At 41.7% G+C, this 27,964-nt stretch overlaps 1 protein-coding gene across 6 annotated transcripts in view; it reads right to left on the minus strand.

Moving 5' to 3' along the window:
• PIP5K1B (phosphatidylinositol-4-phosphate 5-kinase type 1 beta) overlaps positions 1–27,964 on the minus strand; it is a 299,006-nt gene that overhangs the window by 104,306 nt on the left and 166,736 nt on the right. For all 6 annotated transcript variants that reach the window (XM_072838944.1, XM_072838954.1, XM_072838961.1 and 3 more), the window contains 3 exons: positions 20,965–21,082; positions 11,697–11,849; positions 7,241–7,540 (listed from right to left, as the gene is read on the minus strand). In XM_072838944.1, coding sequence (XP_072695045.1) covers positions 7,241–7,540; positions 11,697–11,849; positions 20,965–21,082 — 571 coding nt within the window. The remainder of the gene's footprint in view (positions 1–7,240; positions 7,541–11,696; positions 11,850–20,964; positions 21,083–27,964) is intronic.

The following is a 27,964-nucleotide window of genomic DNA, read 5'->3' on the forward strand; positions in this document are numbered from 1 at the left end:
CCTTTTGTGGAGTCTGATGTGGGACTCAATCCTAGGACCCTGCAATCACGACCTGAGCTCAACCACTGAGCCACCCAGATGCGCCTATATGGCATTCTTGACATGACAAAATTAAAGAGAAAGAATGCAGATTGGTGGTTGTGAGGGTTTGGGGAAGAGCTGGGAGGGGGCAGGCTCTGGTTATATATAAAAGAGTAGCATGAGGGATCTTTGTGAAGCAAACTGCTCCATACTTGATGGTGGTAGTGAAGTCAATATCTATACGTAAAGAACTGCGTAAAACCACAGACATGTATGCCCACGCAGAGACACAAATGAGTGCGCATGAAATTGGCAAAATCTGGAAAAGGTCAGTGGACAGTAACAATGACAGTCTCCTGATTTTGATATTATGCTGAGGTCATACAAGATGTAACCACTGTGGAAACTTGGTGAAGATAAAAGATCTCTCTGTATTATTTTTTCCAACTACATGTGAATGTCTATCTCAAAATAAGAACTTTTGTCAAAGAGGATTTCTAAGTAGACAACTTTTTCAAAGTCCTTGAGAACATGATAGTGTCTTTATTCAAACAAGGAAATCTATTTGGTTAGGCAGAGACATCTATGTCCAAAATTATTTCTCTCAGACTAGAGTGTGGAAAGCACCATTCTACTATTTCCCAGGAACCTTTATGATTCTTTCCAGCTCAAACAATCTTTGATTCTAGGAGCTGGTTTTATTTATGTGTTTACCGACTTTGACTTTGCTGTTTATATTGCCATGGTATCAAAATAATAGTAAGCATACAGAGTGCAAGTCGTAATCTGAAACAATGGAGCAAATGAAATATACCATGGGATTAGAGTGTTTGTAAAACAATTTGAAAGATAGTGAGTTTATCTATGCCTTTTTTGGGTAAGTAATCTTTCTCTCTCTTTTTTTTTTTAAGATTTATTGTATTTTTAGAGAGAGAGTGCACACACACAAGTGAGGGGAGGGGCAGAAGGAGAGGAGAGAGTGAATTCCTTTTTTTTTTTTTTTTAAAGATTTTATTTATTTATTCATGAGAGACAGACACAGAGAAAGAGACAGACAGAGACACAGGCAGAGGGAGAAGCAGGCTCCATGCAGGGAGCCCGACATGGGACTTGATCCCCAGTCTCCAGGATCAGGCCCTGGGCTGAAGGTGGCGCTAAGCCTCTGAGCCACCCGGGCTGCCCCAGAGAGTGAATTCCAAGCAGACTCCCTGTTGAGCGTGAGGCTCGATCCCAGGACCCTGAGATTATGACCTGAGCTGAAACCAAGAGTTGGAGGCTTAACAGACTGTGTCACCCAGGTGCCCCAGCAAGTAATCTTTCAAGGTAAAGATACAGAGATGTGGAGTCGATATTCCTGCACTTAATAGAAATGCGATCTGAAGCACTGTTTCCTCTTTAATGGTAACTGGGAATGATAACTTATATGCAACCAGTATAAAAAGAAAGAATACAACGGTCTCAACTAAGTGCAAGAAATTAATGTTGAACAAAATTATAGCTAAGGGGTAAGCAGTAGCCAGAATGCTAAATTAAGTAGTACAGAAAATCATCTACTTGGTGCCCCATACAAGCATGCCCAGAGCTGAGAAGAATCTGATCTACACATTTAGAGCTTGCTGTGCATAGTTAGAAAGACCCCACTCTGCACATTAAAAAGTCTCAGTATTCTTACGACTGGTTTCATTAAATTCTGAGAACCCATTAATATTTATGGTGACAGACATTTGTGGAAAAAGAAAATTCGTTCCACACTATTTAAAAATTAATAACCTTACTGCGCAACAAAAAAATGATAATAAGTGTAAAATAAGTCATTTGGGTCTTTAATTACCAGGACTGTGCCTGGTAGGACTCCCACTTGAAGGAATAAGAAATATTTGGATTATAAACACAAGTTCTCACTAATCTACTTTGCAGCGATGTCATATCCCCAGAGTTATCAATAAATATTGTAAGATGTAATAATTTATCAAATTAATTAAGTGATTGAGGACCTTTTAAATTTTTCACAGATAAGTTATATCAGAGAAGAAATAATTATAATAAATTAAAAATGAATATCAAAATAGCTCCTAACCATTCTTCCAAAATTAATGCATAAATTTCAATTCAAAAAAAAAATTTTTTTTTTTTTTTTTTACATAATCTTGTAATATGTACAGAGTATATACAATAAGCCAGGTACTGTACTCGGCAGGAAAGTATAAGGAAGAAGCTTTGGCCTTTGAGATATTTACAGATTTAGCTAGGGAGACAACACAAACATTGAAAGGAGACACAGGTCAGTATTAAGTAAAGTCAAGTCTAATGACTTCTACAGTACTGCTTCTATGGGAAAACAACTGAAAGATAAATATACTTTCATTACACAAATGGCTTAACATGGGGACAATCGGTACTGTTTTTCAAAATAATCCCGAGTGATTCAAAACGGAGATCATCTGCTTTATTACGTTCTCAGTGCCAATCTGGCAGGCAAAGGCAGTGAAAGCAGATACTTCCTCCAAAACGGGCAGAACTCAGAAATCAGCTAGATACACAGAAGTCCCCAAGATAGATTTTTTTCTTGGAGATACAATCTAAACGTGTCTCTCTTTGTCATCAGATGGCTTATGGTGCTTATTCCTTGGTTCAAATACATATTACAATAAACATTTACTAAGCACCAGGCAATGCAGATACAGTGACAGATGAATGTTGGATTCTCAAGCTCAAGGACCTGCATGCGAAAAAATAAAAGAGCGTGCTAAATCCCACAAAGGAGGTAAAGCCAGGGTGTATGAGGAGCCACACCATGGTGGTCCCAGAGGGATGTGATGCCGGGTGGTTCCCAGAGGAGCAGGTGAGGGCAAGGTGAAGAAGAGAGGGGAAGAACAGCCCAGCAGAGCAAGCCATGCAGGAAAAGGCCGTAGTCAGGGTGCCTGGGTGGCTCAGCAGTTGAGCATCTGTCTTTGGCTCAGGGTGTGATCCCTGAGTTCTGGGATAGGGGTCCCCACAGGGAGCCTGCTTCTCCCTCTGCCTCTGTCTCTGCCTCTCTTCTCTGTGTGTCTCATGAATAAATGAATAAAATATATATATATATATATATATATAAAAAGGCCAAAATCTTCACAGGCTGGGCCCAGGCGCTTGGAAAGGCTGGAGAAAGAAGATGCTCTGGACAGAGGCAAGAGAAGGCCGAAAAAGAAGCTGGAGGAGCATCTGGAGAATATCTTCTCCAGGGGCCACAGCAGGAAAGATCTTAGTGTCTCAAGCTAGGAAAAGTGGGCTTGGTTCACAGGCAGTGGGGAGTCTCACTTAGAGGATCTTAAGGACCTGGCGGTCTTCTGATCAGAGGATCACTTTGGTGGAAGCCTTGGGAATAGGTTGGAAGACAATGATATTAAAGATGAGTAAAGAGATTATTGCAGAACCTCCAGTAATGAATCATCAGGGTCTTAAGAAAGGCAGTGGCTGTGCATATGGAGCAGAGCAGAACTCTGATCCGAGGGTTACTTAGGTGGCTGACTGGATGGGGCATGGTAGCTTCCAGAGTATAAAGAATTGCCTCTCAGCTTGTCTGTCACATGGGGATGGTCTGAATAAATCCTCCTTCCTGTTTTTGACAGCAACAAGTAACCGATGAAGTCCTGGCAGGACTCTGATCACGGCTCTTACCCTGGGTCAAGGTCACTTACGGGTGTTAGAAGGCTGCCACGGCAGGCAGAGAGTGAGGCCCAGGGAGCGGAAATGCTTCAGGAAAGGGGACCCTGTTATTTACTTGTTCCCAGACACTGCCAACAGGGAACAGCATCGTGGAGACCAGGGAGAGCCCAGGGTCTGGGTCCCTGCTTTTGGAAAGAGCCTTTGTTTGAATTGTATGGGAAGTAGGCTCAGCAGGTTTGAAAGATGAAGTACATTCCGTTTTCCAGGAGAGTTGCAAGCGGCTACGCTGCTCTGTGGGGGAGTTGGCCCAGGATGGACCATCCCAGGGGGCAGGCTTCTAGATAGACCAGGGCCCCAGCTCAGGCTGGGGAAGCCGGGGAAAGCAGAGCGAGGCTGCCCCAGGGATCCTGGGAGATAATGGCTCACAGATCAGGCCATTTTGGACACAAGAGTCCAGAAGCAGCAGCTCTGTCAGGGACTGAGGGAAGCAGACTGTTGGGAGCTCGGTGGAATGTCCACCAGCCACACTGGGTCAATGAGCCATGCAGCTGTCTTCCTGCCAGGGGACTGGGATCCTGCGGTCTGAGAAGTCAAGCCCCCAAAATGAAAGGAGTGGAATGGGCAGGAAGCAAGAGGTCAGGAGGCTTATCAGAACTGCCTGGGAACAGAAACATGCCTCTACCGCTTTGCCTGCCTGAAGAACTCTTCTTCAAAACCAAGCCATGATGTCACCCACTCTGATGTGCATACAGCCTTAGAATATTATCATGGCACTTGACACACTGTATGACAACTGATTACACACGGAGGTCATTCACCCCATGTTGGCAGACAGAAGGCCTGCAGCACGTGTCCAATAAGTGAATGAAAGGATGTATCCTAAAACAGGCCTAGTTCACCTTTCTGTGGCCGGGCTGCTGACAGGGTCAAGCGGTACCCCCTGACTGGTGTGGGTCTAGAGTCTGAGCAGTACCACCTCACTGAGACAGAGGACTGAGAGCCACAAAGGTCCTGATGCTTCGGCACTGGCGCCAGCCCGGAGGTGACCCCACATCCTCCCTACATCTCGACCTCGGCCTGCACTAAAGCACGGTTCTACAAAGTGAGGAAGACATCAGGCCAAGGAGATGCTTCCAGTAAGGCCAACCACATGTCCTGTTCTAGGCATCCAGGGTGCTGGCTCTTTAGAGGATGCTCTGGGGAGAGAGAGTGGATCGCTGCCTGACTCTAGGATGGGGGCCCCGCGCCTGAGATGAGGTGGATGGGGGTGTAATGAGTTCCAAGGGATACAGGAATTGTGGGGTGGATGGGCATTTTTCCGGGGAGACAGTTCGCAGCTCTCATCAGTTTTGCAAAGAGGCCCATGACTGTGAAACACGAAGAACCACCATTCTGAAAATGTGCCTGAGTTCCTCAAGGCAGCTCTGCTTAGAGAACTAGCTGCTGACTCCAGATCACAAAGGCCTTGGTCATGGTCAAGGGATTTGGGCTCCCTCCCACTCCAATGAGGCATTTATGTGCTCCCACACCACCCTGAGAAAAGCCTATTTAAAGATGAATGTTGTGTGTAATTTAAAGAAGTTTCATGGTCTGTATTTGGGTCAAGATCAAATGCAGCGAGTCAGAGGGAGTTAGCTTTAGGACCTCAGTACTGACCTTCCTTAAAAGAAGTCTTCCAAAAAAAAAAAGAAAAAAAAGAAAAAAAGAAAAAAAAGAAAAGAAAATCTCCAGGGTCTCATTCCTGACGAAGAGTACATGTTTGACCTTGTTCCATCAATATGGGACTCAGGAAACACTAATAAACAGACAAATCTGGTGCTATAGCTCTTTTACATTTGACTTCCCCCATTTTTTTTTCTGGCACCAGAGCCTGTGTTTTTAAAAGACAGAAAAAAATGACTTTCCATATTAAAGATGCAAGCAGCACACGCACACACACACACACACACACACACACACACACAGACACACAGAGAAACCAAATATAAAACTGGACTGGCTTGTACTAAACTCTGGGGAATCAAGAGTCACTTTTCACCCACATCCTGTAAGGGCAGAAAAAAGCACAGGAAAAGGTTTCTACTAAAATGCGTGTGTGTTTTGTTTTTTCTTTTTTAAAGAAAAACATGAATCATTCATATCCACCCAGATATCTGAATAGCACAGCTGGACATTTTTTTTGTTTGCTTCGTTCCCACTGTTCTTCCCCTGACTTCTGAAAAGATAATTTTAAAAGAAAAAAAAAATCCTTACAGTGAACCTTTACATTGTAATTGTTAAGAGCACGTACTTTGGACCCAAACAGGTGTGAGCTTTGCCACTGACTTGCTAATAAGTAATGCTGGGCAGGTTCCTTCACCTCTTTAAGAGCCTCATTATCCCCCAATTTAAAATGCGAATATGAACAACGCATACTTCAGATGGGTGCTGAGAAAATTAAATGAAATGTACGTTAAAAAAAATATATCAGGCTTGCCTGGCATGTGAGATATTAGGAATAGGAGCTGTGAAATAACATCTCTATCAATGCAACAAACCATGCCAATGACACACTTAGTGCATTCTCATGCACACCATAACACGTAGAAAGAAAAGACCCATAAAAAGAACTGTGTTTCGCATCAAGGGTTTGTACCTCCTTCTCATCTACACCAATGCAGGTCAGCTGTCCCGGCCTACTAAGGTCCAGAAAGCCACAGTACGTGCTAAAAGCCACATGCCTCATACTTCCCAGGAACCAGGTCCTAACCACCCTGACCAGGTTGGGGCTCAATGTCAGTGAATCTCCACTATGTCCAACCTAGCTGGGAATCTAGATGGTTCTCCCAAGTGCACCTGGGCCACAAAATGCTGTTTCTGAGAATTTGTTCATCACATAATCAGCGTTCTTCAGAAGCCATAGAGCTCCATTTTCATCTTTCTCTCCAAGGAAATCTACTTTCTGTAAACTCACCGTATTGGAAAAATCTTTCCCAGGTTCTGGGTCTTATTATTTGGATACTAAGAATTGCAGGTTGGGGTGGGGGGGTGTCTAGGAATTCCTCCTAACTTGGGACAGCCACTCTGGCTAAGTTTGCATATATTATGGCCTTTGCTTTGTCGAGATCCGATCTGATCTCCCAAAATAGTTTAGGCAAATGTACTGCTTGCCTCTTGCTTCTGCAACCACACTGAGTGTCTGGGGATCTTCTTATCAATTCTTTCAACTTCTCTCCCTTGGCTGGAATCTTAACTTGTGAAAAGGTTTGTATATGGCTTTTCTAGCTAATCACTGCATTAAACCTAAACCTTTCTTTTCCCTCCACTTTAACCACAGGAGAGGATGAGAAGAAAAAAACCCAAATTCTTGTTTCATTTGACCAAAGAAAGCAGACTTAGTTTTTTTAGTAAAATCCACGGGTACCCCAGATAGTTCCCTTATCATCCACCAATTCCTTCAATATTAAGGAAGCTCGGATGGGTTCCGGGACTGTCAATGATGGGATTCCACATGTCCATTCTGGACATTCCTTCTCGAGGTTACAATATCACAGATGCCTTTCCAAAGGCAATGACAGTAATGCCATTTCCTTACCCGGCAGTCTCTCTGAAGTGTTTTCATGAGCGCGTTGTATGTTTCTGTGTCAAAGTATAACCCTTCGTGCATGTCTTGCAGGAAATCTAAGTCCTTAAACGTGGGGTTGGATTTTTCTCTCTCCTTTCGGGATGCTCTTCGCTTATAAGTGGAGCCTTTCAGGTCATAAGTGAAGTGCATTCTCATGGAGCGCGGTAAGACATTGTTCATTACCACAATCCTGATATTAATGCCCCCTGATTGCATGCAATACAGTCCGTAAAATTTTGGCAAAAGGGTCCTTGGATTCTGGTTTAAATTCTAAAAAAGAGAAAAAAGAAACAAACCTGTTAATTCTCCTATTTTCACAAAATAATAGTGTTAAATATGTGTTTTCATCTAATATGATAATTAAAAATGAAGTGTGATTATCTTTATTCATGGCCATTACTAAAGTATCACTCTTTTGGATCTGGTTCTTAAGTTGGCTCATTGGAATAGCACTTTCATTGTTCTAAACCCACAGCATTAAAAGTTGCTGAACTGAAAACAGAGAGTCCCAAGTAAGATTCAACTAACCAGGCAAAGAATTGATTAGTGCCATGCGAGACTCTGATCTAAGGGGACTACAAAGAAAATTAACTGCTGGGGTGAAAGAGATGAGCATTTAAAATTTTAATAGCCTCTGAAAAAGTGTCTTCCAAAATGGGCAGACCAATTTACAATCACACTTTGTAAGATTATGTATTTCTTGTCACCCTTCATCCGTGATGTGTAGTATCGGGCTTTAAGATCTTTGTTAGCATGACTGGTTTAAAAAAAAAAAAAGGAAACTCATTTTTTAAAAAATTGGAATACCACTGATTATTAGAGAAATGTCACATTTTGCATGTATTTTTAGCCATTTCAGAGACAATTCTGTGTTATTATCCTCTGTGTTAATATCCTCTTACAGAAAAACCCTTGTTTTTCTGTAGGCTTTGTTATTGTTGGAATTCTCGATATCCTCTGGATATTTGTCATTTTCCTATTCTCTGTGGGGTATTTTTTTTTCAGTATGTTGTCCTTTTGAATATACAAATAAAAAAATACATGCCTATCTTTGTTTCACTTTAAAAGCAGGAGAGAAGTTAAAAAGTTTGCTGGAGGTAAGTAAGCCTTTAACATTACGAAAAGTTTCTCTACTCTCCACTATCCTCCCGATTTCTGGCTTTTACTACTGTTCCCACTTTTCATCATTCTAGAAGTATTCTATCGGCTTACATTAATTTTGTGACTGGTGTTTTTTCTGTTATACAGATGTTTTTGCCTTTTGATGTAGTCACATTTATGTCCTTTCTGTGCTTTCTTTTTGCTTCCTATTTGGCAAAGCTTTCTATACCCCCAAGGTTATCAATTTCTTCCATTTTTCTTCAAAGTTTTTAACAGTTTTGGTCATTACTCCATATGGAATTATTTTTTGTGTGTGAAAGATCTGAAATACGGTATTGTCTGAATTCACTTATTTGTCTAGCACTGTACTAATTCTTTAATATATTAATATCTTTGTCTTTTAAAATGATTTTATTTATTCATGAGAGACACACAGAGAGAGGCAGAGACACAAGCAGAGGGAGAAGCAGGCTCCATGTGGGGAGCCCGATGAGGGACTCGATCTTAGGACCCCAGGATCACGACCTGAGCTGAAGGCAGATGCTCAACCACTGAGCCACCCAGGGGCCTCTATATTAATATCTTAAATATTAGTATACGTTTATAGATTTTTGGTATATGTTACAGCAGGCTCACCATTTTAATTCTTTATCAGAAATGTTTTGTCTAATTCTACAACTGTTTGTTTTTTTAAACGCTCTTAAAACGATACTTGTTTTCACTTTCTTTTGTTTGTTTTGTTTTCACTTTCAAATGAATCCATTCAGGGAAAAATCCTACCAGGCATTTATTTTATTTATTTTTTAAACACAGACTTAGTTCACGTTAATTTTCTCCTATAAAGTATGTGGTGGCTACAGCAGCCTGGTCCTCTTTACAGACTCTGGTGTGGGTTGTGACAAGATGGTTAGTGAATTCCTGAGAGGGAGATTTGGTGAATAGTCTGTTTCCTGAGGTACGGGGGAGACAGCTGTAGGTCTTGGGAATGGCGTCCAAAGTGGCCTTGGCAAAGCTGCCCAGGGTGGTAGTGTGGTCCCTGGCCGAGGGGGAGCAGTCGCCAATGCATCAACATAGTCTACAAAAACCTCATCCTTCAGAAATGCCCGCAGGAAAAAGCCAATGATCTCAGATTCATGGGTAGGGAGAAGAAATAGATCTCCTCCAGGACTTGATCTTCATGTTCTTCAACAGATGGCCCAGCTCGGTGATGGGGATCCACTCCTTGTCCTCGCAGGACCAGTGTCATCTGACATTTAGTATTTTCTTGGAGAAGAAGCCCTAATAGCATTTTGATTATAGTTAGATCAGATTTATGAAACGATTTGGGAGAACTGGCATCTTTATAATACTGAGTTCAGGAACAATGTGTGTCTCATTATTTCAGAACTTATTTTATGTCCTTCAACAACAATTTGTAGTTTATTTGTTTTTACAGACTCAAGTATTTTAGAGTTCCTATTACAAAAATTCTCTTGGGGTTATTGCTCACACATTATTGTACTTCCCTTTTTTTTTTTTTTTAAGATTTTATTTATTTAATCATGAGAGACACACAGAGAGAAAGAGGTAGGGACACAGGCAGAGGGAGAAGCAAGCTCCATGCAGGAAGCCTGATGTGGGACTCGATCCCAGGACTCCAGGATCACGCCCTGGGCCGAAGGCAGTGCTAAACCGCTGAGCCACCCAGCCTGCCCTATTGTACTTCCTATAACTTGCATTCCCTAACAGAATGATAGTAAGTCTTCATTCATTTGTATCTTTATTCTTTTAATAATGTTCAGTGTAAGTTATTGTCATCGCAAATAGGATCTCATTTTCTCCCTTCTATCTCCTACTCTAGATGATCTACAAAATGGAATACCAGGGATCACGTAGATGCATCTCATATCCTGCAAATCTGCTGGACTGTCATTACCTCTAGAAGCTGTTGGTTAATTTTCTTAAAGTTTTGCTCATTTTTAATTGTATCATTCACAAGAGAAGAGTGTTTTTACTTTGCTATTTCTTTTTGTACTCAAGTTATTGGTAGAAATTCTTACAAATACATCAAAAGGACCCTGATTGAGGGGCATCCTTATCTTTTTTCTATTATTTCCAACAAAAGGGCTCTTGTTCTCCATGAGGTATTTTGCAATTCTTGGAGACTGATAAATGCATAATATGTGTGTGTTCATGTATTTATTTATGTTAAAACTTCCCTGCCAATTGAAAGGATTTTAAGCAGGAGAAGATGTTGACTTTGAATGCCTTTGTTTCTATTCAACGTTTATTTGGATTACCACACCATGTTCATATTTTTTCTTTTGACTGGATAAATCATATTATTTGTTATACTAGCTTATATGATTGGGATAAACCACTTGTTCAGCTAAGTTTTAAAATTTCATTTAATTTTAATTAATTTCAAATTAATAGCTGCATATAGCTAATGACTACCATATTGGACCATGGAGTTCTAGAACAAGAGACTAATCTATCTAAGCTTAGAAGTATACACATTTAAGATTTGCTCATTTAGCAGGTTAGTAAAGTGCAATGACAGTTTGATGTCAATTTTACATTATTTAAAAATGTGTGTATGAATAGAATACATCAGAAAGGACATACACTGAAATTAGTAATATGTATCTCTGGGCAAAGAATTTTATTTGGCTGCATTTTTCTTTGTTTTCTGGGTGTTCTGTTTTCTCAACCATAAAGTAGACAACATGCTCTAAAAAATATTTCTCAGTTTTGTTCAGGATCAAACCTCGTAAATCTGTGCATGCTATCCACTGAGATTTTTATTTAGATTCCTGATTCCTATATTTATATGTGTGACTAATCTCCAGCAGATTTTGGAATTAAATAATATTTTTACAGCTGTGTTTCACATATAGCTTAGCACTCAATGAATGCTAAGAATTCATATCATGACTATGTACCGGGTGCATAAGAGCCTGGTAATGCACTGCTTCCTTTATCTTACACCTCATATTCTTTCTTTATTACAACAACTATTTAAGAAAGGTATTTCTCTGCTTTTAAAGATTGTTCAGACTAAAGCTCAGAGGTTATATTGCTTACTTATGGTCACACAGTTTGCTGATGGCTGAGCTGGGTTTTGAACCCAGAACTGTGTGAGTGAAACATGCTCTACTAACAGTTCTACCGTATGTTGTAAAATCTATTCAACAACGGTCATGGTATAATCCAAATGCAAAACAAAGCTCACCAAAGAGAAAGAAACATGCTGCAGGGTCACTGTAAAAAGCACAGGGGGGAAAAAACTTACGGAAAGTAATTAAATCTCAAGCAGGAGTTTCAATTATGGATGGTTACTTACCATGTAATAGCCTGGCAGTAGCTTCTGAAGGAATTCAGCTTCTTTATGCTGAACGGTTTTGATGATAAATTCATCATCACTGGTCACAAAAAACAAGGATCCACTGGCTCCAGGGTTAGACAGCTCTATTAGAGGTTCACTGCAGATGGAATACTACAAGAGTAAATAAATTAACAATTAAAAATACACTACTAGGTATTTATCCAAAGGATACAAACATAGTGATTCGAAGGGGCACCTGCACCCCACTGTTTATGACAGCCATGTCCACAGCAGCCAAACTATGGAAAGAGCCTGGATGTCCATCAACAGATGAGTGGATAAAGAAGATGTGGTGTATATTTATATATAAAATGGAATACTACCCAGCCATCAAAAAGAATAAAATCTTGCCATCTGCAACAATGTGGATGGAACTAGAGGGTATGATGCAAAGTGAAATAAGTCAATCAGAGAGAGACAAATACCCTATGATTTATTTCACTCATATGTGGAATTTAAGAAACAAAACAGATGAATATAGGGGAAGGAAAAAATAAAGTAAGATGAAGATGGAGAGGGAGGCAAACCATAAGAGATGCTGAACTCTAAGAAACAAACTGAAGGTTGCTGGAGGGGAGGTGGGTTGGGGGGGGATTGGGTGACTGGGTGATATGTGACTGATGAATCACTGAATTCTACCCTGAAATTAATGCACTATATGTTAAACTGAATTTTAAATAAAATTTTTTTTAAAGATTAAAAAAATACATTTACTGTATATGATGCTTCCAAGGAGGAAAAACACAGGATTACACGTTTTGATCATTCTGAAACAGGACGTTCTCTGCCATGAGCTTTCAATGGAGGGTTCACGTACACTAAGAGGGCCCTTTGAGATTTCTAAGAATTTAATTGATCCTTTTAACCTAATATTTTTATGAGAAACAGAAATGCCTTCCCCTTCCATCACCCTCCCTCCCATGTCATATGACAGAACCAATCATCACATCTGTTCAATGAAATAATGCAAACACTGCTGTGATCTATGGCGCTCTGTTTCCAGCAAGTGCCCCTAACATAACCACTGAAGGTATGACTCACACCGTGTATTTGTCATGTCAACACCAATACCTATTCTCTTCTCACTATTTACTTTCCCATAAGATGTCATCCGCACATGGTTTCAATCAGGAGATGACTCTTAACAGCTGTAGCTCCAGCTCAGATCACTTTCAAAGGCTCCAGACATGTACGCCTGACTTTTAAATAGATATCTCTATCTGGTTACATCACAAGCACTTCACGTGTAACAAGTTCAGAATCAAATTCATTTCAGGGCTATGGTCAGCCCATGTGATGCTTTTGCAGTAACTAGAAAGAGTTACTCTTTCTTCTGGCAGATGTAGCTCTGGGTCAGATATAAGGCTGATGAGATGAAGGGCTGGATTCCAGTCTCTACTTCAGTTTAGCCAGGTATTCTTGGGCAGTGCACACCCTGCACAACTATACGTGGTGACTCTAGATCACCTGCTTCCCCTCAATCTCTATCTTCTCCCTCTTTTCCCTATCTTAGAGAATAGAAACGTTATTTCTTTTGTTCCCAAACCAGAAACTCGGGCATCACCCTTGATGCCTCCCATTTCCTCGCCTTTCACATCCAGACTATTGTTATATCTACTCCCTTCATGCCATCTCTTTTGCTCATATGCTAAGTTCACTGATTTCATGTCATGCCTTCATTACTATGGAAGACTCCACCTTGCTTCAACTATCCACTCTTGACTTCTCTCGTGCATTTCCACCAGGAAACGGAAGATTGATCTTTTCTTTTTTCTCTTTCCTTCTTTTCAAGATTTTATTTATTCATTTGACAGGGAGAGAGAGAGAGAGAGAGAGGAGAGCGTACACAACTGCACAAGAGCTAAGGAGAGAGAGAAGCAGACTCCCCGCTGAGCAGGGAGCCCAATGTGGGGCTCGATCCCATGACCCTGGGATCATGACTTGAGCTGAAGGCAGATGCTTAACCAACTGCCACCCAGGTGCCCCTGGAGATCTTTCTAAAACACCAATCTGATCATATCCTCCAATGCCTTCACATATTTCAGTGGTTTCTACCATCTGGTTAGAAGATTAACACCCAGATTTCCTACCAGAGCCATCAAGGCCATGAGTGGCCCAGCCCTGCTCTCCAGCCTTCTCCTTCATCACTTCCCCCCTTAATATCGAGCTCTACTTACAGAAAGCTACTTCCCCTTTTCTCAAATGCGCCAGACTCTCAGTGCCTGGGATTCTACATTTTCCTCTACCGAAAACCACCTCTTCCTTCTTCATCAGGCTGGCTATACCTCATTCATGTATGCATTTAACACTGAGAAAACTTCTCTTGAGCATCTGTAATGTCCCAGGTACTCATGAAAGCTTGGACCCTAGCAGGAGAAAACAGGCAGGAAATAAATTGTACATCGGACCGTGATGAGTGCTATGGAGACAATGGGGCATGGAAAGGGGCTGGAGTGCCAGCAGTGCCTGAGGGCTGGTTTGTGATGAATTTTCAGTAGTGCTGGTCACTGGAAACCACGCTGGGAAGGGGGCATCTGAGCAGAGGCCTGTGGCTGGCTGGGGGAGGAGAGAGCAGATGCGATGGTCTTGAGACCTGGGGAGTTCAAGGCATGGCCAGGGGGCCAGTGGCTGGAGCAGAGTGAGTCAGCAGAGCTGAGAGAATGAGCCAAAAGAGCAGGTGCATAGGGCAGCACAGGCCACTGCAGGACTGTGACTTTTTCTCTAAGGGAGCTGAAAGCTGGAGGGAGATCTGGAGTGGAGGACAGCTCCCGTCTGCTATGCCAAGTAGCCACCGTTGCACAGTGGGGAAGTTGCTCTGTGACTTTGGCTTTCAGTGTCTGCTGGGCAGCACTTACTCCGGAAAACTGGTCCCATGAGTCTAGATCATCTGCTTCCTGGCAATGGACGTTCTCATCAGGGAACCTTCGGTGCTGGCTTCTTATTCCGAGTCCCCATCAGACTGCAGAACTCGGTGAGGGCACAGACTACCTGAATCTTACGCCGTGGTACCCTGCACGATCTGTGCCTTGTACACTGTAGGCTTTAAACAACGTTTTGTCTCACAAGTGGCTGGATGCTACCACCAAGTGAAGAAGGGCTATCAATCTCCCCGAAAATGCCCCAAACCCAGCAGCAAAGTCAGTTTTGGGTTATGGAGCTCTGTGTTTATCAACTAACAACCCCCAGCACCGAAAAATATGAAAGGAGGGGAGTAGGAAGTGGGGGGAAAGAGGAAGGAGAAGGGAGAAAGTGGGAGAGAAACAACAAAAAGGCAGTTTCCAGATGTCGACTTTAAATTATCTTGCTTTGGCAGCACACGGATCAGGGAATCAAAATGCTCTGAGCAAAGAAAGAAGCAACTGTGTGCCGCCTTTCTCAAAGTCACGGCAACTTCCGTCTTCCACTTCTCTTTCCTGCTGGCTCGCCTCTCAATGAGCAGCGTCAGAGCCTCAGCCGTTGTGGGTGACTTAGAGGTTAGGAAGCAAAACAAACACTGCCCCGCGGCCGCAAACAGGATGCGTGAGAGCCCGCGGAAGCAGACAGTGCCTTCTCTGCTGTGCGTGCAGGATCTGGGTGGAAAGCTCATCAGTGGGATGGGCACAGGCCTTGGAATCACCTTTTTTTTGTGGTTTTTCAAAAGGTTTATTTATTTGAGAGAGAGAGAGAGAGAGAGAGAGAGAGAGAAATAGGGGCTGAGGGGCAGAGGGAGAATATCCAGCAGACTCCACGCTGAGCACAGAGCCCGAGGTGGGCCTCGATCCCAGGACCCTGAGATCATGCTCTGAGCTGAGATCAAGAGTCTGACACCTAACCCACTGTACTACCTAGGCACCTCTGGAACCACCTTTTTAAATTTTATTTATTTTTTTAAAAAAGCATGCCTCTATCAGTGCCCACTTATGTGAGTGACCTGGATTAAGTGCCTGGGGATTCCAGAGCCCAAGGAGCCTCATCTCTAAAACAAAGCCAATAACAGCTCCATGAAAGCAGCTGGAAGTTTCTAAAGTGGATGCTTTCAAAAAATAAATAAATAAATAAATAAATAAATAAATAAAGTGGATGCTTTCAAAACCTCTGGCAATGGGTGACCACTTAGCGACTGCTGTTCCTCGTCCTCTCTGCGTGACCGTATGTAGGGGAGCGGGGCAGACAGCGTGCAGTACACACCTTTACACCTTTCAGGTGAGGAAGAGCTGGCTGTGCCTTGGGACATACTAAGGGGTTCAGCCCAACTCCAGCGACCGGAGGGCTCCCCAAAGACACACTCGGACGTTGTTAGTGAGTCAAGAAAAAAAGCCACGTCTTTTGTATATTCAGGAATTTGAGACACCAGAAAATAAAGGTGTCAACACCCTAAGGTCTTATGAAGAGGGAAGGCAGGCCCCGCTCAGGCTCTTGTGGAATCCTGATTCTTTCTATTATGGGCTTTGAATTCCTGGCACAGAACCTTCTTACGGATAGGAGTCAATGTTGTGAAAGTCCAACAACAACACAGAATGCAGAAATTAGAGGCTGCAAATAGAGAAATTAGGGGGTGATTCAGGAAGAGCTGTCTAGAGAAAACTGGATTCAGACCTGAACATCTGCTTCCAATTAAAGTCTCAAATTCTTCTATAAGCAGTGACATTATATGGGAAGTATTTCATTGGTTACTTGTCAAAGCGTCCTATATAAATTTATAAATGAACGTGCATGGCAAAAAATTATTTTGACACTTAATAACCCGGTGCGGGGAGGGTCACTGCTGGCAGAGCACCAGTGCGCTGCCAACTGGCGCTACGATACCGACCAGGAACACTACCGTTATTACCTGTAATTTTGCACCCTAGACCTTGGTTACCATGCTCTGTGCTAAGCGACCTTCTCTGAGAAGTTGCTGTGGATGAGCAAATAAAGAGGCGAGATGGGAAAATCTGAATTAGCCTCAATCAACAAAGCCCCCCATGTACACTTGCGTCTTGTGCACCTTCCTGGGGGCCCTGCCTTCCGCACAAGCTGCTGCAATGCATTCGTTCTCTCCCTTCCATTTCCTGCAGGGCCTCCCCACAATCCCCACTGGAAAGGCCTCCAAGTACAACCCAGCTGGGCCCTGCCAAGGCAAATGAACAACGTAAACTTTCTCGGTGCCCTGGAGATCATTCTTCCTGCCATTTCTTCCCCTTGATAGTGTGAAATAGTCACCCCTGTTCTCTCTTGGGGGCTGTGAGTCTAGAAGGATGTCCTATGAATCACCCTGGATTCTGGAACACTTGGGCACCTGGGGCAGAAGGAAGTCAAACCAAAGGCTTGCTGCCCAAGCAGAGATGGGCAAAAATGCTCCGGGTCCCTTGGCCTTCCTTTGGGAGGCGTTTATTTTGGAACAAATAAGGAAGGAGGTGCAGTCATGCCACTGTGCTGCGCATACACAAGCGCCTCACAATCCAAATTATGCATGTTCCAACATGAAATTTGCAATCGGCATGCGGGTGGTGAATCTTAATGGTACCAAGAACGTAAACAGAATAATTCAGGCTAAAATTCAGACACAAGAGCACAAGACTAAGTAGAAATGCACACATACCACAGGGATCCAATATTAAACCTCTCTGTGGAGTCACCAATCACTATATAATGTTACCCTCTCCCCCCTTTTAGATCCGTAGATCTTCACAGATTTGGGTTTGATGAGCCCCATTCAGACAGATGCCAGGATGGATGTACTCTTCGTTTTGAATGGTCCTTTTTTTCCTTCACACAGTTTATTTTATTATAATTTATCTGTCTATCATCTATCTATCTATCTATCTATCATCTATCTATTTTTTTTAAAGGGAGGTCTTACTTGTTTCTCCTGTGCTTTATTTGGGCTTAACTCTCCTAAAAAATGCTTTGTTAGGGGTGTTTGGCTCCTTGGGCTTAGATGCTTCAGAATGGATCATCACAGCTCATAGTCTGATGGCTGAGGGCGTGTTATGCTGAGATCACATTTAATGAGCAGTCTGAGGCACATTGGCCAGGAAGTCAGCTGGTGAACAGAATAACACACAGGGGGACAGCTGGGGGGATCCCTGTTCTGGTCTGTGATGGGCTCTGTGCCCATCAATGTGGATAACCTTGGGTACCTCTCTGACCCCAGCTTTAGGCTGCTCATCTACAATGAATGGTTGGGCTAGAAAGTCAGGGTTTTACCTAATTCTGGGAAGCATGTCATGTCAGGTAAAAAACACTTTCCTCATCTGCCACACTTCACATCACTGGCTGGGGTCTTCACATTGAGTGGTTTGGAGATGAACTTCCACTTCTGGGCTGGGGGTGTCTCCAGTGGGTGTCTCAGATGCAGGGCGGGGAGGTGGCAGTAACCACTGGGGACCTGGCAGCCATGTTCAGCTACAGGGCCTTTTTCTGTTTCTTGTAGATCCCAGACACGGGGCCAGTTATAGGGAAATGGAAAATGAAGTCAAACAAAAGCACTCTGACCTACTTGGTCCTATCTTTTTCTCCCTACATCCTCCACTAAGTTTTTATTATGGAAAATTTCAAAACTACATAAAAGTAAACAGAATTGTGTGATTAACATCCATATGTCTCTCTTCCAGCTTCGACAATGATCAACTCCCAGCCAATGTTGTTTCTGCTATAACTCTGCCTGCTTCCCTCAGATTCTTTCCAGGCAAATCCCAGACATCAACTCATTTCACTCATAGATACTTGGGCGTGTGTCTCAAAAAGACAATGACTCCCACTGAACCATAATACCATCCGGCCACCAAAAATCAAATTCCTCAACATAATCAAATATGTAATTGCTCTTTAAATTTCACCAATTTCCTATAATTAAAAACAAAAACAAAACACTTGTATAATCTGACCCTGTCTTTCTAACTTCCTGACCCAAACCTTCCCCTCCTGCCATGTTGGTCCATCCATCCAAAGTACTTCTAAACATGTAATGCATTTGCATCTGTGGTCCCACAGTCCTAAAACCAATCTTCTCCCCTGAATATGCTTCCCTTCTTTTCCACCTCATCAAATCGCTTCTAATTTTTCAGTCACAGTGAAACCATTTCACATCCATAAGAAGCCCCCCTCATCCTCTGTGTAACAGAGAGAGATCCCCTCCCTTCTTCAAAATCCTTGGGCATTTACTGTTGTACTGTAGTCTCTTTATTTACTGCCTGGTAGAGCTGGTGATTCTCCCACACAAACAAATCATCATTCTAAGTTCTCTAAGTGTCATGACTTACAATTTTTGAGCATCCCTCTGATTAGTAGCCAAGTATTTTTGTTACAGTAAGTGTCCAAAGTACCTCATCAATTAATTTACCTTTTGCCAGCTACATGAAGGAAGACTTTTGCTCTGAGAAGCCATCAACTTAGTCTCCTGTGCTCCTTTGTAAATACTCTAATCTCATGACGGAAGTAACTCTTGCCAGTTTAAACTCTCATTAGGAGACTGTATAAGCTGTGTGTGTGGTTGATCAGGAAAAAGCCTTCCCCCAAGAAAGCAATTTTGTGAGACAGAATGAGTGCAAGAGTGGGCTTCTCAGCCTGCAGCTCAATGATCACAGGAGGGTGAAGGGCAGACAGGAAGACGTGTCATCACACTAACTGGATCTGTCTTATGAAGTACAAGTATATGGCATCTTAGTGGCTAAAAACAGCTCAAGGAAATTCAGTAGGAGAATCCACTAATTTCTAATGTGTGGCAGGAGATCAGAGCACAGTATGGTTTTCAATAAAGTATCAAGACCCCACTGAGTTCCCCAAGCACATTTCCCAAATGACAGTGATGCTCAATGATCACAGAATGGTTAGAAACCAAAGAATCTTCTCTAGTACATTTCCATACCCACCCATGTCCCCTCCCCTAGATTTGCAGCTTTGTGTACTGGAGAAGCAGGTGAGGGTAGGTTGGAAGTGCTGGGTAGAGACACCCGACATCTCAGAGGGGCATAAGGCAGAAAGCTACCTGGAGGTACACATTCTAGGGCAGCAGGATGCCAGGGGTTTACTATTCAGTTCCCACTGCTCTGTGCAGATTTGTTAACGTGCTTTGAGGAACCAGTATCATCTCATCGGGCAGAAGTCATAGGAGTTTCTCAGGGCCCAACTAAAGAAGTTAGGGGGGGCAGCAAGGGATGGGGAAAATAGGTGATGGGGATTAAGATGTATACCTGTTGTGATGAGCATCAAGTGATGTATTAAACTGCTCATTCACTATATTGTACCCCTAAAACTCACAGAACACTGTATGTTAACTGGAGTTTAAAAAAAAACTTAAAAAAAAAAAAAGAGAAGAGGGTCACACATGGGTTTTCATCAGCACAGAATAGAATCAGCTTTGAATTTTATCATGTACATCTTAACCTAAATTATAAAATGCAGTTTAAATACTCTTTGTTCCAAGTGATAAATGTTGCCATATTTCCTCTGCAAAGCTTTATTCCAGGATCTGGCTTGAGTCTTATTAAGATCATTCAGAATGGGGGGAACAATAAATATTTGATGGCATCCTTCCTACAGCTTCTTGAAAACCAATTTTGAAGAGCCCCAGGGTGTTAACAGTGATCAAATTACGAAATAAACCATTTTCCTCTTGAAACAAAAAGGAAGTTCCTGGCTCCCTGAACAGGAATAAGGTAACAATCTGAGGTCACATCAGACTACCTCACAAAAGGCTGTTGTGTTCATCCTGCCACGTGCCAGAAAGATGGAGAGAAAAGACAATTCCAAGGATAAAATAGGTCCTTGCACCAAATGAAAAGACATTTAAAGAGAGCTTGCATCAGGAGATGTTGAGAACAAAACTCCCTAGCATCTAGGAAAAGGCATTCAAGCTGTAGGTCAAGGTGAAACTGGCCGTAGGCCAAGGCAGGTTTGAGACAAATGGTATAAATAAGGCAATTAAAATAGGAAGGCTTTCAAATAGAATCCAATCAGCAAAATTCACAGGAGTATTTAGAACTAATTATAATATATCTGTTGGAATAATGATCTAGAGTAGCAACCAATCCCACAATTATTTAAATATCAATTACCATAGCAGATTTTGTAGCTATCAGTAAATGCAGCAGAGCCCAATCACATTTTCTGAAGCTAAATTTATCATCATTATGAAACTTGGACCTTTTACTATGCTCCAGAGCTTTATAAAATAAGAGACACAAGCCACTTGTCACTGTTGCTATGAGACAAATGTTTATATCACACGTTTCTGGAGAAGGAAGGAAAATTTACAGGTTCTTACCAAGTAATCATCAGGCTTGATACCAAAAAGTTCTCTGAAATATCGGAATGCTAGTGGAGCATACGTCTTAAATCTGAAGTCTGGGTAATGATGTGCTGGGGTCAGATTGCTCCCTTCACTGCAGTTAAAAAAATAATAATAAAAATAAAAAAACAGCAAGAGAGAGAGAGAGAGAGAGAGAGAGAGAGAGAGAGAACATTATTAGCAAAGACAATTTTGACTTCAAATACTAGCTCTATGGGTCCTGAGCCAATTTCCCTGCTAGGAAAACATACCCCAATTGTGGGTCTCTCTGAGCTCATGTCACAAAGGGCAATGGCCATCAGGTAAAACCAGATGCTAACTCAGAGGGGGCCACTCCAAGCAGGCATTCCCTACCAATCACATTCCCTACCAATCACAGTGGGTCTCCAGCCTGAAAACTCTTCATCATCCATCTGCGCCTGTGATTTTCCATCTTTCCCAGTGAACTCACAGTTGTAATACTTTAGGTACAAGATCCAGGGCTTAGTGCATGGAATAATTTGAAAAATGCATATTCTTTTTGGCCATGAATATTGGCTAAACATTTCAAAGTGGAAGTGAAATAATTTTAAAAATATGTCACTAGCAAAATCATCAAACCAGAAAGAGAGGAGTCCTGAATCTGAACTCTTTCTTACATCCATATTTATAGGAAAAGAGACCTTAAATATTTTAGGGATTTTAAAATTGTATTTCCATTCCCAGATACATCATTATCTTTTTCTCTCCCTCTCCCGGGTTCATCTTTAAAAATTTTTGTGCAATATTGATGACACATGAAAAGTATGAAGAAATAAACCAGTGACTACTCATGGAGCCAAAATGCTGCTTATGAAATAAAATATTATCTATTTAGTTGAATTGCCTTCTCCACTTTTTATTGATCATAAAACCCTCTTTCTCCTTAGAGGCGTCCTCTAGTCTGAATTTTGATGTTTATTCTTCATTTTATTCTGACTACAACTGTAATACATTTCACATGACATCCGACAAGCCACCTAATTTATCTATACTTAAAGTTTTCATTGTGAAAAGAACAATGCAGTAGATGCATACAATTTTATAGAGAGGCTCAAGTTCTCTTTTTGCCACATTCTAAATGGGACATTAAGACTCTATAACTTTGTCTTGGTCTGATTTTTGTGGATACAAATAACACTGTGCAAATTAAAAGGCTTTTAGCATACAACAAACACTTGGAATCTACTACAGTTGAAGTTTTTTCAAGGCAGTTGGATTTTTGTATCACTACCTGACAGATCATTGACAATAAGCATTTTTTAATTGAAAGGATGGGTTTTCAAGATAATGCTACAACAGTATAGTTGATTCTTACATGAAGCTTAGGCTCAAGTCAAGAAGTAAGGTAAAAAAAATCACTGGTATTTCTCTCTATATCACAATGGAATATTACTCAGCCATAAAAAGAGTGAAATCTTGCCATTTGCAACAACATGAATAGATCTAGACAGTATAATGCTAGGTGACTTAAGTCAGAGAAAGACAAATACCATATGATTTCACCTATATGTGGAATTAACAATAACAACAACGACAAAAAAAAAAAAAAAACCCAGAAGAGACAAACCAAGAAACACTCTTAACTATAGGGAACAAACAGATGGTGACCAGAAGGGAGGTGATGGTGGTGGGCAATGAGTGAAACAGGTGATGGGGATTAAGGGTACACTTATGATGAGCATTGAGTAATGTATAGAATTACTGAATCGCTACACTGAACACCTGAAATCAATATAACACTGTATGTTAATTACATCAGAATTTTAAAAATCATTTGATTAATTTAAAAAATCACCATAATAAAAAAAATCACTCTTGAGGACCATTTAGAAGGTTATCTATTCAATATATCTACTATAGCCAGTTCTTCCTCCTGCATGGTCACAGATGACTGCTTCTTCTGGTGACTCCCAGAGGAAGTAGTTGGCTTGTGCTGTTAGGGACCAGCAGCAGATAATACATCTTATCTTTAGAGACTAAGCTTGCCCTTTAGGGGAATGGCCCAGGAACTGGGTCTGCCTGGGATGAGAGCAGTCACCTCTTATTGTGTCAGCTCAATGTGCAGAATGGCCCTGAATCACTTGCTTATTTGAATAGTTTCCATTTCCCTAAGCAAGTATAGTTGAATATTCATAATATGTATGCACTGCCCAGGCATTACATCTGAACATTCCCTTATTCTCTATTTTGAGACTTTAAGGGGACATGTATTCAGTTATAGGTCCTCCGGGATTGTCAAAAGGAATAATTCTGGAGCTCATCAGATATGCAGTAGCTTGAAAATGTGGGCTATGCAGAAATAAGGGGTAAAAATCAACAAGGCTCAAAGTGGCCTCTGACATCCTTCCTCACTGTTGCAAGCCAAGTAAAAGTCAGCACGATGCCTTGGGTTTGAAGTGAGCTGCTTTCCAAGGGCTAAGAGTGTTGCCAATTTCTTATTTCTTCCACTCTCTTCTCCCTTTTCTACTTCCCACGATCAAAGTAACTAATTCCTTACAGCGCATTACATTACCTTCAACGTTCAAAGAATAAAACCCAATGGTCTACATCTTTGGGGTTTTTCTTAAGAAAGAAGATTAAAAAAAAATATTTGAGAGAGAGAGAGAGAGTGCATGGGAAGAGGGGGAGAGGCAGAGGGACCAGGTGAGGGAGGGTCTCAAGCAGACTCCTTGCTAAGAGTGGAGCCCAGCATGGGGCTTGATCTCACAACCCTGAGATCACGACCTGAGCCAAAACCAAGAGTCAGACACTTAACCGACTAAGCCACCCAGGCGTCCCTGAAATTTTGTTTTTCTCTCTCTCTTTTTTTTTTTTTTAAGATTTTATTTATTTATTCCTGAGAGACAGAGACACAGGTAGAGGGAGAAGCAGGCTCCCTCCCTGTGGGGAGCCCCATGCGGGACTTGATCCCAAGACCCTGGGATTACGCCCTGAGCCAAAGGCAGATACTCAACCACTGAGTCACTCAGGTGCTCCCAGTTTTGTTTTTTTTTTTTTTTTAATGGCTTATTCTTATGCATTTGAGGGCCCAAGACTCTATCAGTAAAGATAGAGTATTTATCATTATTTTCATTTGTGGTTACTCTGAGCTTCTTGGGCTGCTCACCTTTCCCTGAAACCATCAACTAAGACACTTTCCCTTGGATTCACATCCCCCTGACTACTTGGTTCACTCAGTCATGGTGCAAAAAGGATAGTGTGATGTTTTCCTGGAGAGCAGACAGCCACGTACACACACAGGATGTATCTGGGATGAGAAAGGGCACATTTACTTCTGTAGGTATCTACACTGACAGCTGGTAGAAAAATCTGCCAAATCATTAAGAATGAAAAAATAATCTAGCTAGGTTGGGATCACAATGAGATACAGACATTGTGTCAATTGCCTGTATGGGACAGTTAATAACATACATTTTCATAAATGGAGAAAATGGAGAGGGAGTAGACATGATACTCATCATAGGCATTACACAGAGTAAAAATTTCTTCATGGCATCATTAACATACATGAACTAATAATTATTTACTGACATTACACAATCTTGAATCTCTCTATTTGCACGGATGGAAGGGAACATTCCCCAAGTAGTGAGTCATAACATATCACCACTCTTTGTTTCTTTCCTAGTAGATTTTATCTTAGGACTTTTACTTTCCTTTGATTAACAGAAGACCAGCTTGCATTCTCTTAAATTATGCTGAATAGCCAGGGTGGTGGTGATGGTGATGATGCTCAGACTCCTTATAGTCAAGAGAGGCCTGGGTCCAAGTTTCACCTCTGCCATTTACAAGCTGTGTTTCCTGAGCCCTGGTACAATGTCAAAGTGAACAGAAATGTGAGTGGCCAGGTGCCTAGAATGTGGAGAACCCTCATATGTTTGGATGATCAAGGCTGTATGATGATGGCAAACAGCCCAGACTTGAATACTTCACATGGAGGAGGAGTTGACCAGGTAGTATTTAAAAAAAAAGAAAAAAAAAAAAAAGCAATAAAAGAAAATGACAAAATGGGAAAATATTTGCAACTTGTATCACAAAGGGCTGATCCCCTAATATAAAGAGCTCTCATATACAGCAAAGTCGAAGACCAAAAAGTTAATTAAAAAAAAAAAAAAAAAAACAACAGCAGCCAAAGATATGATCAAGCGCTTCACAGAAATGGATGTATAAATAAATGAAACATATGAAAAGATGCTCAAGCTCGTTTATAACATAAAAAATGCAAATTAAATGTCACTGAGACTATACTATCTAGGAGATTGGCAAAAATCCAAAATTTTGGTAAAGCTCAGGGGAATTTGGTGCCCTGGAGCATTATTAGTGGGAAGTAAGGTGGTATCTTTTTATGGAGGACATCTTCACAACTTCTGTCAAAATTACAAATGTACGTAACTCTATGACCCAGCAAATGCATGCCTGTAATTTATAAACTAGCCTATGTACAAAACAACATATGTGTACTGGGTTATTCATTCTAGCATTATTTGTAAGGACAGGTTGGAAGCAAACTAGCTCTGTCTGTCTCTGAAGAGGTAGGTCAGATTATTTATGGTTCAGGCACACATTGGAATACTATCTAGCTACTAAAAAAAAAATGAGGAGGTTTATTACACAGTGACATGGAAGGTCTCTAGGATAAATTAAGTGAAAGAAGCAGGAGGCCGAATACTGTGTATATCATCCACCACTTATATACAAAAAGAAAATAAATTTGGTGGGGTATGGATATGCCTAAAAAATCCTTGAAGGATTAACAGACCACTAGCAACAGTGTTCACTGGAGTTGGACACTGGGTAAAAGGCACAAGGATGAAAGGGACTTTTTACAGTATTTCTTTGAAAAAGCCGTATAAGAATAAACCCTTTTATATGTATTACCATTCACAGTATATTTTTTAAAGGTCTTGGGTTAAAAGCTTTAACCTTACACATACACCCCAGCAGAACGGTTTGCTTCTCTGTGTTAAGGTGCTCCAGTGAGTAACAAATGCCAGCTGGACATGAATGAAGTTTTACTAAAGGAAATGGGATTAATGGGCACCGGAGTTTGCCCAGAGTTACAGTGCATGACAGCAGGACCAAATGGCAGGTGCAGAACAGCTCCGCCAGTAGATAGCAACCAGGGTTTTTAGAGGTCACAGACTGGCAATCTGCTGGCTGTGGGTGTGGGTGTAGGTGCTGGCCTGCAGAATCCAGCACAGGGGCCCTTGGCTCATGTATGACATGCTTAGCTAAAATGCAGATAAACACAGCTGCCATGAACATCAGTCCACTGGCCAGTGGAAGAGTCCCACCAGAAGCCCCTACGGGCTCTCCTTGCCGGAGCCTGGTGGTACCCATCAGGAGACCGTGCCCAGCATCTACACATACTGTGCAAAAATGACCTCTTCACAACTCAAGTTTTATATCATGCTCCTTCAATGCATTTATGTAGTGTCTGAGGGGAAAATAAAGTTCTCCTGTCTTGGCATAAAAACGAGGTTTTGGAAATTTTGGCTGTGAGGTTCTGAGCCATGGTTCCAGATGTTCAGATCCTGTAAAGCTGGTCAAATTTCAATAACAAAAATTTGGAGGCCAACATGGGATTTCCAACTTTCTCTCGTTAAGTAAGCAATTAAGCAAATTACCTAGACAATTAAGCAAATTCAAAGTACTAGACTTATCAAATTATAAGGGAAAGTGTACGTTAACTCCATAAAGGAAAGGAAAACCTTTGGATAAAGAACAGTAGTTTATTTTGCTCCTTTTCTCTTGTTTCACCAGAAAGTTTGATCACGGACCAATTTCTGACATTCTGATATTCACCTCTTCTGAGGAGAGTTCTACTGTTAAGGCCAAAGCCATGGCTCATCTTAAATTTAAAAATATGTGTTTCTTGATGACAACAGATGTTTAGAATTAGACACTGTTGAAGCTTGCAGGATCATTAGCCATCACCTGGCATTTGCCATTTTAGTAGATAAAAAAATCAAAATCCAAGAAGAGAAAGTAAGGCCTAAGCTGGTCAGGAACAAATAAAATTGGGAGATTAGATTCACACGAGACCAGCGGAAGTCTGAAATAGACAGGAATGCCTTAACTTAAACTTGACATTCCTAGGCTAGTCTTCCTTTTCAGGATTCGGTTACAGGCTTCAGGGTACCCCCTGCCCACACACACCAGCTCTTCTCCAGGAGGACCTCCCACTGGAGGGTCAGGTGGGCAGAATTCTACTTACAGAAGCTTGGTTAGCCACATGAGCATTCCCATTTGTATGGACTGTGAACACCTTAGCTTTGTGGTTTCACAGCCTGATAACCTAGCACTATTTGGGGTGCTGCTGGGAGGAGAGATTTGGTGCTAAGTAGTAAGGTGAAACTATTTTTAGCATTTCCAGGACACACAAGGGGTTCAGTTTGGGAGCCGAGAGCCAGAGCTTTGATGATTTCAAGGCAGCACTTTATATTTGGTGAATTCATTGATTTCAAACTGTATCTGTCAGTAGTGGGTTTGGAGCCTGTTGGCAAAAGGAGTTGGCCAGCAACTCCTGGGTGATTAGTGAGGGTGAGAAGTCTCATGACCTGCCGTCTGTAAGCTAGAGGCCCAGAAAAGCTGGTAGTGTAATTCCAGCTCAAATGTAAAGGTCTTAGAACCAGGGGAACCAATGGTGTTAAGTTCTGGTCTGAGTCAGAAGGCCCAAGAGCCAGGAATGCTAGTGTCTGAAGGCAGGAGAAGATGCCTGTCCATCTCAAGCAGGGAGCAAATTTGCTCTTCCTCTACCTTTTGGTTCCATTAAGGCCCTCAACAGATAAAATGATGCCCACAACAAATCACTGAGGTACTCTTGAGTCAATGTACTGATTTGAATGCAAATTTCCTCTGGAGAAATCATCACAGACACACTCAGAAATAATGTTTTATCAGTTATCAGGCATCCCTTAGGCCGTCATATTGAAATATAAAATTAGCCATCATA

Source organism: Canis lupus, chromosome 1, assembly GCF_048164855.1.
Source record: "Canis lupus baileyi chromosome 1, mCanLup2.hap1, whole genome shotgun sequence".
Taxonomy (NCBI): Eukaryota; Metazoa; Chordata; class Mammalia; order Carnivora; family Canidae; genus Canis; species Canis lupus.